We start from the raw sequence: 11,536 nt of genomic DNA on the forward strand, positions 1-11,536 counted from the left end.
TTCAGCAGCATTCTTGCTAACAACAACTCCCAGATGAGATTGCCTCTATGACCGCCAAATTCGGCTCTGGGGCGTCAAGGCACAGGAAAAGTGCGTTTATTTCCCGTTCCTTGTATAATAAGTTCTGACCTGGGAAAATCGGGCCAGACTCCGAACCGCGAAAATCCTTCTGGTGACCCTCAGGTCACTTGGGGCAGAAATTGCCAAAAACCTTGTGCTAGCCGGAATCGGATCTCTCACTATTATAGATAATGCGGTCGTCAAACAAGGAGATATTGATGCTCAATTTTTCCTATCAGATGAACATATCAACCAAAATGTTGGTCTTCATGCTCCAGTGAATACCTTACGGATAGGAAATTTGAGCTAATACGTATGATTAGCGAGCAGAAGCTGCAGCCGCCCAAATTTTGCAGATGAACCCAAGGGTTCAAGTTCTTGTTGAAGCAATTGATATTAGATCAAAACCTCCAGCATTCTTTGCGTCGTATGATGTTACTATTGCAACAGATCTTGACTATGACACAATCTGCTGGATGAACAATGCCTGTAGAGTAGCCAATCGTCGTTTCTATGCTGCAGGAGTCCATGGCTTTTACGGCTACATCTTCTCAGATCTGATCAGCCACGATTTCGTGATCGAGCGAGAAAAATCGAACGTCGTTTCTACACCCATCGAGACGCCCACTAGGACCGTTCTAGACGTGAAAACCAAAAGGGAAAACGACAAGACGATTGAAATGATAACAAAGCGCGAAGTCTACTGCCCACTTATGCTTTCCAATACCTCTCCTCTGCCTCAGGAATTTACCAAAGTCCGACGCAAGCGCTTGCAGGTAACGCCCCTTCTAACCTGTCTACGTGCTCTGTGGGAATTTCAGCGAGAGAAAGATGGGAGTCTGCCTACAAAGGATGATTTGGAGACATTTATTCGACTCGCCAATGATCGCCATTTGGAACTACGCCTGGACATATCCACTCTCACTGCGGAATTCATACGAAGCTTTCTTGACAACCTAGGCTGCGAATTGAGCCCCGTATCGGCATTTTTGGGTGGATCACTTGCCCAAGATGTCATCAACGTGTTAGGTGCAAGGGAGCAACCACTGCAAAATCTATTATTGTTCGATGGCGAACGGAGCGTTGCACCTATTTACTCGCTTCATCCTATTTTCCCTGAGGAATGAATCAGTTTTGTACCGACTCCGTTCTAGAATCGATCTTGAGACGAGACTCAGATGAGATTTTCTTTGCAGAAGACCTAAGATTTTTCTCCCAATTCAGTTTCTGGACTAAAGGCCTTTGTTGCTCTCTTGGTTTTTTGCCATATTACAAATGTCGGAACCCGATTTTACATACATACCCAGTCGATTGTTTTTAAAGGTCCTCTTTTTGCTGCAAATTTCGATTAAAGAAGACGGCGTGTGTGTTTTACCATATGGAGTTTCACGAAGGATTTATTTCTCTATTCCAGGTAACAATGGGATACATATTGAGCAGACTGTTGCGAAATAACTCAAAATATACCCTTTTATCATGATCTGTGATGTCGTTTAGATGACTTATGTTTCCTATTTCTCAATTCTCTACTTTCTCTTGCGGAAATACGGAACAGTCCCCTTGGAGTTTCGGTGGTTGAGGAAGGATTATTATGTGATTTTTGTTTTTGCTTTTTTTTTATTTGCAGGGGAAAGGAAATCGGTTGTGTGTTAGCCTGTTGACAAACGCGAAAGGGATAAACAAAGGATGGAGGGCGGATAACCCCGTTCAAAGAAAACAGAAGCCGGAACTAGAATAAACAGAACATGGATGGTGACAGGTGTTCAGCCCTTCTTTGTTCCTTGGACCTGATAGGTTTCTCAAAACATAGGCTTTAGAAAGTATTTTTCGGAAGGTTGATATTTATTTCAACAAGGAAACAACGTAAAAAAATTCTTGTATTTATGGGAATAATATCCCGCACATTCCCTCTCCATAGCATGCCTAATGATATTAATGAAAAATATGAAAGACAGGATCAATATATAATACAAATTCGTAAACAAAGAGTAGAGAACACTTGAATTTAATTTCCTTCAAAATTATGCCCCACAAAAGGTAGAGAAAGTATGGCAAGTGATGTACATACAAAAAACAATCGCTTAGATGGGAAACATAAAAGGATGATAAAATGTAGGTACCAGTGGTTATGTGGGTACTAGCCGCCACACCCATGGTTCGTTAATTCCATTTCAGCAGGTGCACCATGGCTGGGACGGTAGAGTCAATCAGCTCGGTATGCTGTTGCAGGGTGGAGTCACATAGATCCTTCCAATCCTTCATCTCCTGACCATCTAAATGAGAAATTTAAATATATACATATATATCAAAGGTAGGTCCAAATATGTATAACTCCTAGAATAGGTAAAGAAACAGAATCAAGAATGGTCATTTATTTACTGCAAAAACCAGCCGGGTAGAGTCGACACTGCAAAATTCGAGTAGACGTCACGGCATCTTCAAATCGTATTTGTTTGGTCGGTAATGGGGGCGGGGAATTAGCATTTTGCAAGCGGCTAAAACAAAATTTTCCTTCTGTTTATAGTGCCCGTTCTGGGTCTTTGGCGGCGGTAGCAATCGGGGTGTTGATGGGACTATCGTCACCCCGTTCTTTGTCAGCCGCGCCTATAAGGCCTTCTAGCTCAAATTCCTCTGCATCGTGAACATGTTGGGTTTGACCCTGGCGACGAATATGGCTATTCATTCCCATGGGGATACTACCATTATGCAAGGAGGTGGAACGGCGGTCAGATAGCCGCCGAGAATATGATGAAGGCTTGCCGCCGTTATATTTGGCAGTTTCGGGCCAGGCATGGACAGCATACACGTGGATGAGGATGTTGACAACTAACAATCCGGATAAGTTGAATGTACAAATTTTATGAATGAAAGTGAATGAGTGTTAACTTACACAAGAATAGGACGAATGCGATGCTGTAGAGGATAAGGACATAGGCGACGTGAGAAACGCCCGCCTTAGAGATGAGCGCCAATTGTTCCTCTGTGGCGCCCATGAACAGGAAGCCGGATGCATATAGCAGCTACAAATTGTTAGCTTCCACTGAGCTCAGTGCGGTTCCATGTCAACGTTAGAAGTACTTACAAATGGCGTGATATATTGGAAGCTATTAGGATCAGTTCCATCTGGGCTAAGGGTGCTCCGGTCCTTTAACACAAAGGAAATTTCTACAATTCTCGCCGCCCCTGCGCCCATTAGCGTATAGCCGAAAAAAGCGTGAACCATGGTGCTAATCGGCAGGTGTTGCGAGTGGGAAGACATGGCATATCCTGTGAGCAGAATCACAACGGCGGGGATCAAATTTCTTTTCGGCTGGCCATTTCTCTTCCTGCTCAACCAAATGCCAACCAATCCAGCAGACCACCAAATAATACCCATGCTTGTGTGCTCGACATCGTTGTGAGCCCAGGGTTGCCCCCAACGATGCTCAGTAAAGGTGTTTATGCATCCCCAAATCGCAATAGCCAGGGAATCAAAGAACTCTTGGCTCCGGCCAGTTCGGCGAAGCCAATATTGGCCGACAAGGAGAAGAATTGTTAGAAGTATTCCGTACGCGATAAACGCACTGCCCATTATGAAATGCGCAAGGCATTGTCCAAGGTGGTCTTCACGACAGAATCCTAGAGCTGTTATCCCACCGAATATCATCTGCACCCAGCTCACCACCGGCATCACTTTGCCCACCACGCCATGACTCCCAACGATATATGGCCGTATTCTGCCATGGATACCCTGCGATAAGTGAAGTTTAAGATAAATTCCTAGGACAATTTGCACCGCAAGCATGAGCATTAACGAATTCGCGAATGAAGCATGGATATTTTCGGAAAACTGCCGTCCCTTGTGTAAATGGCCCATAAAGTACGCCACAAACGCAATCACACTACCAACTATCTGAACGGGAACATGCCAGCGGGACCGAGTGATCTAAGAAAGAAAGTACTGTTAGATCCCACTGCGTCGTATTGCGGAGAAAATTGGAGAACTCACACCCAGCACCATACCAGCGGGGAAAATAAGGCCGAACGCAACGGTCATTAGGATGATGTGTACCCATAATATCGAATCCTGGGGACGATGCATCGTTGGTTAGAACAAAACTACTAACTATAGCTGGATACAGGTAACTGGGTTCCGCCAACGTACGATCGGATCCCCTGATATGACCTGGCCATCCGAAAGCTGAGAATGGTCTCCATGAGCAAGCGCATGTCTCGCGAAGCACCAGAGCAGGACTGGCGCTGAAACACTTAATCTCGACATTGTCGATAAGAATGACGATCTGCGACAGATCTAAATCAACGTATGAAAGACGGCGATGAAAGCCGATCGGCGGGAGGAATAAGGTAGTTTATTTGAAATTAGCGCATAAAGGCTTGTCATTCCTCCGCCGATGTAGTCACAGAAAGAAATAGAAGTGAGGAGGAATCCTCATTGCGGTGTCCCCGGGGATTTAGGTGCGAATTAAACCGGTGTCCGGCATCGTGGAGTCCTCGAGATCTTGTTGAAGATTGAGGTATCCGTAGCGAATTCTCCTTTTCACGGTTTGCGGCGGAGTGACACGTGATTACACCCTCCTTGGATCGGATTAGATTGGATTCAAGTTGGGGTTCGTCTACAAATTGGCGCTGAGAATTTCATTTCATGAGATCGGGCCCGAAATATCAAATTTGATATTCTGGTCGTAGAAGAGACTGCATCTCACAGACTTGAACGGCGCTACCACAGCTTTGTCACTTGTGTTCAAGGGTTCTCTCTCATAATCGATCCGGGCATCACAAAATATGAGATGTATCACCATATTCTCCAGGATTTGAATTGGTTCACTATCCCTTTATTCGCGAGCTCTGCTTATTCGATGAATGGAGAACATGAGCAAATCGCGATACCTACTTCCATGTATGTACGGCCATCTGAGCTGTTCTGAAAATATAAATGTTTTGTTCAAGCGCCCACTCACTACAAAATGCCATGTCGAATTCCATTCTAAAAATTGAGACTAAATACCCCCCACTCCAATATGAAGTTCAGGCTCGTCTGAACACGATTTTTCGGATCTGTGTTCTGAAATCCAACAGAAAAGGACACAAAATTTCGAATACAGCAAAACAGAAGAAAATACCTTGGATCGGGTAGGCCAAAACGAGCAATGGCTCAACCCCCGAACGATTCTGCAATGAAAAGCACCAAGCAGGATGCCACAAGCCTACAATCGACAGCATCACAAGCAACTGCGCTAGACAGATCTGATCCTAACCACACCAGCCTAGGGAGTGCCCCTCGGTTCGGTGAAAAGCATGAAAAGATAATTGTCAGTACTCTGCATTATTACTTTCAGCTATGCTAAATAATACACCCCCTATCAAACCATTTTCTGATAGCCCCCACTCTCCAGAAAACTCTCACCTCCAAAATCTCTACACTCCACTCCGAAATATCAAAAACGGAAGATCTCCTCTCAAAAGCTCAGAACAAACTAAAGTGTGTATTGCAGTCTTTTGTTCCCAAACCCTACTCTCAGTTTTTCTCTTTTAAACTCCACCTACCCGTCAACTAATCCTACATAACACACCCGAACAACTAACCCAAACTAGTCCTCCAAATACCGAAGGCGCAGACTTAAATACACCAGTGCGAAAGGACGCTGCTGCCATTGTCCAGCGACATATCCGTCTCTTGCATGAGTACAACGAGATCAAGGATATTGGGCAGGGCTTGATGGGATTGATTGCGGAGGCGAGGGGCGTGAGACAGGTAGAAGTGCAACGGGATTTTGGTATTGGAGAGGGGGATTGAAATTGACACAAGGAGGGGGTGGCGGTAGGCTGTGGCGTAAAGGTTTCTATTGTGTTATTTTGTATTTTTTATGCTTAACTAGTTGTTTTTCTTTTCGGAGGTGTTTTAAGCACAACCTTGCTATGAATGATGGGAATGTGGGTCATAGGCGTCGGGAAGCTAGGAATTGTACGGCTTACGTTTGCGAATGAATGATCTTACCAGTGGAAATGGGAAATTCAAGGGGGAAAATAGGGGTCTTTGAAATAAAGGCGAGGAAGGCGATTAATCAATTTTATTTTCTATTAAACAATGGAAAATAAGAGAATGTAGAGAAAGATTCTTGATATTAGAGTCACCCCCCAATCCAATCCTTGCTGCCTGCAGCATAAGGGATTTGACACTTGGAATAAAGAAAGAGTTGAAGGGTTTATTAGAAAATAAATAATAACCATAAAACCCAGTTATCAAAAGGTCCAAGAGAGTGAAAAATCACCGTATAAATCTCATCCAATCTTTTTCTCATATAAATAATATATTATATGTACTACCCGACACATGTTGCCATGTCATCGCCAATTCCAATCAGTCTATATCCCTGCCGATAAAGAAAAAGTGAAAAATGATTAATAAAATTATCAGCACCATAAGTGAGCGTTCACTTTTTATATGTCAACCCCCAACGAGCGTAATACACTCATCAATCGCAACCTCCAATTCCTCAATCCTATTTTTGAGCCCCCGGTTTTCCTCCTGAAGCACGGAAACCACACCCCACGCATCTGACGCGGTGGCGCCGTGGCAGTTGGAGCACTTGGATGTAGAAAACGCGCTCGAACCCATAAGAGAAACCCCAAGGTTTGCTGACGAGATACTCCTGAGCATTCTGTCATAAGCGGATGGTTTTGGCGCGGGTTTTGGCGATTTGGATGGCACTGGAGGTTGCGTCCCAACAGAAACGCTAATATCTGGCGATGAGGTGCCGGAGGCCCTCGTCGCTAATGTCGAGGGTGAATCCGGATTGTCATATTTTCGTGAAAATATACTTTCAGCGATGCTCTCGTCGCTGGATTCGAAGCCTGAGTCGCTGGAGAACGTGACCCCGCTAGAGCGTTTGTTATGACGATTTATAGACTTGACTTCTAAGCCGTCTCTGGCTCTTTCTCTGATGGTGCAATTGCAGCTGTGGTCACTGTTGTGATCCTGTGACGGTTCGGACTCCGTGTCAAGAATGATATTTCGTTGTCGTGCTTCCTCTTCCTCTTGGCGCATTTGGCGCTCCAGTTTAAGTTCCTCTGCCATCGCTTTCATAGCTTTGTCCTGTTCGTGTACTCTTTCTGCCATCCCGTCCAGTTGATTTTTGATATTACGTAGACGTGAATGCGTCTCTTGTAGCTCTTCTCCTAGCGACGATTTTTCTGCTAGTGTTTGGTGAAGTGCGAACGTTCGTGATTTATATGCAGACTGGAGTCGCCTAATTGTACGCTCTGCGTTATGCTGGAGACTTTTGAAGGCTTCAGGTGTTGGAAGATCGGTTGAGCCATCCGGGAAAAGCTCGGAGCTGGCATCGAGATTCAGAAACTCATCGACTGCAGGGTCAGGTAGTTGATTTTGTTTCGAGTCCTGAGTTTTGGAGCCAAAAAGCGAAAATCGAGAAGTGGAGCTCATTTGTCTAAGTGGGGAAGGCATGCTTATCCTCTTTGTGAATCTGCTTTGAGGTTGCGAAGAGAGTGGTTCTGCCATTTGCGTTGTTTTGTCGGTCCTGTCGGCGTTGCAGGTATTTTTTTCTTTAGCGTTATAAGAAGGTATTTGGCCAAAGGGAACTAAAGCAGATCCCCCTTGGAAAAGACCTTTGAATAGTGTCCTTTGGCGGTTTAATTTCGGCGGTGACGTAGGATTTTCTGGAATGCTAGGCTCCAGATTAACCTCTTCAAGGTCTAAGTATACGCCACCATTAGGACTGGGTTTAGTAGATGGGAAAGAAAGAATTTCGGTTTTCGCTCGATGGTGGATTGGGCGAGGGTACGTATTTGTTTGTGTCTTCGAACAAGTTGTGGTTTTGGAGGATGCACCCAACTTGGAAGCCGTTGGAGCATCTATTGAACTTGTGTTATCCCCGTGCATTGAGTAGATGGATCGTTTGCCATTCGGAAGTTGGCTCGTAGAGTGGCTGTGGGCAAACGTCAGGTTGCGGACTATTGGAGAAGGATGTCTTGGTCTCGATTCGGTGTTGAGCATTGGATAGAGGTTGGTTGAAACGGTGAGATGTTGGTGTACGATTCTAGCAACCCCTCAAAACCGAGACTAGTTGTGCGTTTATTTGCCAACCTGCAATCACCACGTATTGGGTCGAAAGCCGTCGAACTCGATTGGGCGGCGCTTTCTGGCTCAACGAGTATATAAACAGCTGGCGAAGTTCACAACCTGCTCTCCGAGGCAGGTTGAGGTCTCGAGGTTGGGGGAGACGACCTGACACACAGCTTTCCTATGGCCAGGGTTACTCTCCTCCTTCTCAAGTTCCTTGGATGGTTTGCCAGGTTTGTCGATGTTTCGAAGAATTCGCGAGTGTTGTGGCGCCAAAACGATCAGCGGTGGTCAAGCCGCCAAGAAAGGATGATGATGATTGGCGGCGGCTGGTAGTCTTGATAATAACGATAAGAGCTTGAAAAACACGGCAAATAGGCGGCAGTTGACTTAGTATATTTTGAGGTTGAATAAAATGGAAGGAACAAGAAGATCCTTATTCCCCCTCCTTGTCCGTTTCTTCCTCTCTGATACCGATGCAGTTGTTGGTGGGTAATAGAGTGGCTGGGATGGATACCTCGGTGGCTGGCAACCTGGCAATTTTCCCACGAGTCTGTCACCACCAGATCAGGGGGAAAGCAGGATATTTTAATTATCATTCATCCATTTGAAGGACGAGCTCTCTCGCTTTATCGGAATTCGGGGATTCGGAATCAAGGAAGTGATGAAAACTCAGATCTGGTTGCCGGCCTTCGCAAATTTCATTTGATTATAAATCTATATGATAATTGTCTATTAATGGATCCGCATGCCCGCCGAGGTGCCTAACTCCTTGCTTGCCACAATAACCGATGCAAAACATGGTTTTCCGGATTGCTCATTGTTCTGTCCGTTTGATATTCAGTAGAGAGTCAGCACGCAGTCAAACATGGCTCGGCGCAATGAGACCACGGTGAACCATTCTAAAAATGCTCGCAATACTGTACCGGCCATCCCCCACCCACCACCCCAAGCAGGGCTAAAGGTGGGTTAGGGTTAGGACTTGAGGATTCGTCCAGGGATAAGAGCATGAGTCATACGGACGCCTCCATCAGACCTCCATTGGGGGGAATATGTATGCTGCGCACTCCGTACGGAGTACTCCGTATTGTGTTGCTACCTGGCGCCCTCAACCTTCGGACGATGTCCCAAGCAGGAAATTCAGCCCTAAGCCCGAAACGGGCATACGCTTGCTGCGGTCGAGCTCCATCGAAGGAACGACATCGGCATTGACAGCAAATAACTTCACGATAGCAATGGCTCCAGCAGCTTTGTTGGACAATTTATCAAACCCTCTTGTGACTTCTGCTCAACTGGCGACCTCATCCTCTTCCCTTGACGCCATTCCTGCGGATTTGGAGACATCCATTCGTTATGCTGCTGTTCGACTTACACAAGCTGCTGGAGTCCTTTTGCAGCTTCCGCAGGATGTGATCGCCAAAGCTATTGTGATTTTCACGAGATTCTGGGTTGGCCCTGAAGGAGGAAGCCTGGCTGTTCACTCTGCAAAGGTTGGTGGTCCCCACCTTCGCCCAGAAGGAGAAAAAATAGCAATGTTCCTTTTAGGAGTCGGGTGAATTAACGAAACTAATCATAATTGTGATTTCTACCTAGGATGCATCTGCTGCATCGCTCTATCTTGTGGCCAAACTTTCGTTTACGCCAATTTCTCCACGCTCAGTCATCAATGTTTACGCGTTTCTTCTCTCCCCAGAAGCTTCGCCACTGGATTTTATCAACCGGCAAAACTCCTCCGGAAAGCCGATTCCGGAAACCTATTACGTTTCGGAAGGGAGCTACCAGGCAGGACGACTAGCTTTAATGAATATGGAGGCTACCGTTCTGCGCACTCTCGCCTTCAACACGCATGTCACTCTGCCCCATACTATTGCGCTTACCTATCTACAGACCCTTGGAACGTCCTCCGCCGCACTATCAAGGCGAGTCTTTGAACATTTAAATGCAGCGTTACTCTCCCCACAGCTGCTATATTCAACACACCAACCAAATGCATTGGCAGTTTCCGCTATCTATCTTGCAGCTAGGGAGAAGGGCGTGAAACTCGTGGATGATGAATGGTGGGAAGTCTTCGACGTGGATAGGGAAGAGTTGGGCTTTCTGGTTGTTGGGATGAGGAGTATGGAGGGTTTTGCAAAGGCTGAACAAGACAAATGGAAGGGCCGGCCCGTGCCACTTACCATTGACCAGCTGGAGGCGGAGCTGGAGACGAGGAGGATGCTGGAAGAAGGGGAATGAGCGGGGTTTTGCAAACATTGCGAACACCCTTTATATACCGGTCGGTTTTATCACCAAGTTGTGGAACGCTCTTGGCTGGTACACTTGATATCTTCTGCCACGATTGAGCTGACGATGTCTTCGTTGATCGTCCACGAAGCGAGCTAGTGCGGTGATGGTCCAACGACCACGGATCCTAGCCGCATTTCACGGATTAACCAGATTTATTAGGCCGGGTTGAAATGCCTCTATGATCGCGAACTACATATTTTTCATTTGAGAGACTTGGGGTGTAAAACTCGTTACTCTTAAGCGTGGCAGTATAAGGTCGACCGATACTGTATTTATTCGAATACTCAACTGGGTCCCGTTGCATCAACCATTTTAGGAGACTGGTGGTTGTGGGGGCGCGGGGGGAGGGGTTGCTGGAAGGCCATTTTGGGTTTATTCACTGTCGGATTTGCTGTTGACAGTAGTTCGCGGGGCATTCAAACTTCACAGGAGCTCCTCAGCATATACATCAAAGTACGGCTTGCAGTAGATCTATGGATCCATCAACATGAGCCACGGGGTCACCTTCACAGTTTTGAACTTCTCATCATACTACGAATGCTGGAGATCTTCCGGTGATTCAGTCACCTGATTTTTTTACTAAGTTTTCCATAAACAATTTGCAATTCGCAAGTTTTTTTCAGTAGCCGCGTCCACAGGTTGTTATATTAGATTGTTTTGTGACCTGCGAACTGGGCACTCGCGACCAGTCCACGTGATTCCCCTCACGTCATCGTATCCAACTCGTGAAAGGAAGCCTGGTCCAGCTCTCTGTAGTTCCTGTCTCAACCAATATTTCAACATTGGTTTTCTATCGATTATCTCTTCCTATTACTTTCAAACACAAAACTAGTAGTATTTCTAGATAAGAAAATTAAAATCTGATAGACGTCTTGACAATGAACGTTGTTCCGCTCCACGCTGAGCACTTGGCGGGACCGTCCTCGCTCCGATATCTCACACCTCCACCTTCCGCTCCACCGGTCAGATCACGCCTTGAAGAATTCGTCCTCGCAGGCGATTATCTAGTGTATAAGGTTCCCACATGGTCCGTGGGAGGACGCTGTGTCGCCGGCAAAGCGAGCGCCGCCATCTACCACCCTGGGAAAGTAGTTTCTAAGTTACCCCGCGGGG

At 46.1% G+C, this 11,536-nt stretch overlaps 4 protein-coding genes across 4 annotated transcripts in view; 2 read left to right on the forward strand and 2 right to left on the reverse strand.

Moving 5' to 3' along the window:
• Positions 1-1,187, forward strand: part of HCAG_08393 (conserved hypothetical protein) — a gene marked incomplete at both ends in the record, with an annotated part of 1,426 nt that extends 239 nt beyond the window's left edge. The window contains 4 exons of the mRNA XM_001536561.1: positions 34-90; positions 123-319; positions 384-836; positions 882-1,187. Coding sequence (XP_001536611.1) covers positions 34-90; positions 123-319; positions 384-836; positions 882-1,187 — 1,013 coding nt within the window. The remainder of the gene's footprint in view (positions 1-33; positions 91-122; positions 320-383; positions 837-881) is intronic.
• Positions 1,188-2,578: 1,391 nt separating this feature from the next.
• On the reverse strand, positions 2,579-4,321 carry HCAG_08394 (conserved hypothetical protein; the record flags this gene model as incomplete). The annotated part of the gene is made up of 5 exons (XM_001536562.1): positions 2,579-2,886; positions 2,951-3,080; positions 3,143-3,985; positions 4,049-4,126; positions 4,205-4,321. The coding sequence occupies 5 exons, from the start codon at positions 4,319-4,321 to the stop codon at positions 2,579-2,581; spliced, it is 1,476 nt and encodes a 491-aa protein (XP_001536612.1).
• Positions 4,322-6,505: 2,184 nt separating this feature from the next.
• HCAG_08395 (predicted protein) lies at positions 6,506-7,522 on the reverse strand (the record flags this gene model as incomplete). The annotated part of the gene is made up of 1 exon (XM_001536563.1): positions 6,506-7,522. The coding sequence occupies one exon, from the start codon at positions 7,520-7,522 to the stop codon at positions 6,506-6,508; it is 1,017 nt and encodes a 338-aa protein (XP_001536613.1).
• A 1,850-nt stretch (positions 7,523-9,372) lies between these two features.
• Positions 9,373-10,372, forward strand: HCAG_08396 (conserved hypothetical protein; the record flags this gene model as incomplete). Its single annotated transcript, XM_001536564.1, has 2 exons — positions 9,373-9,627; positions 9,731-10,372. The coding sequence occupies 2 exons, from the start codon at positions 9,373-9,375 to the stop codon at positions 10,370-10,372; spliced, it is 897 nt and encodes a 298-aa protein (XP_001536614.1).
• Between the last annotated feature and the right edge of the window lie 1,164 nt (positions 10,373-11,536).

The sequence above is a fragment of the Histoplasma capsulatum genome, genomic scaffold (genome assembly GCF_000149585.1).
Source record: "Histoplasma capsulatum NAm1 scaffold_11 genomic scaffold, whole genome shotgun sequence".
Classification (NCBI taxonomy): domain Eukaryota; kingdom Fungi; phylum Ascomycota; class Eurotiomycetes; order Onygenales; family Ajellomycetaceae; genus Histoplasma; species Histoplasma mississippiense.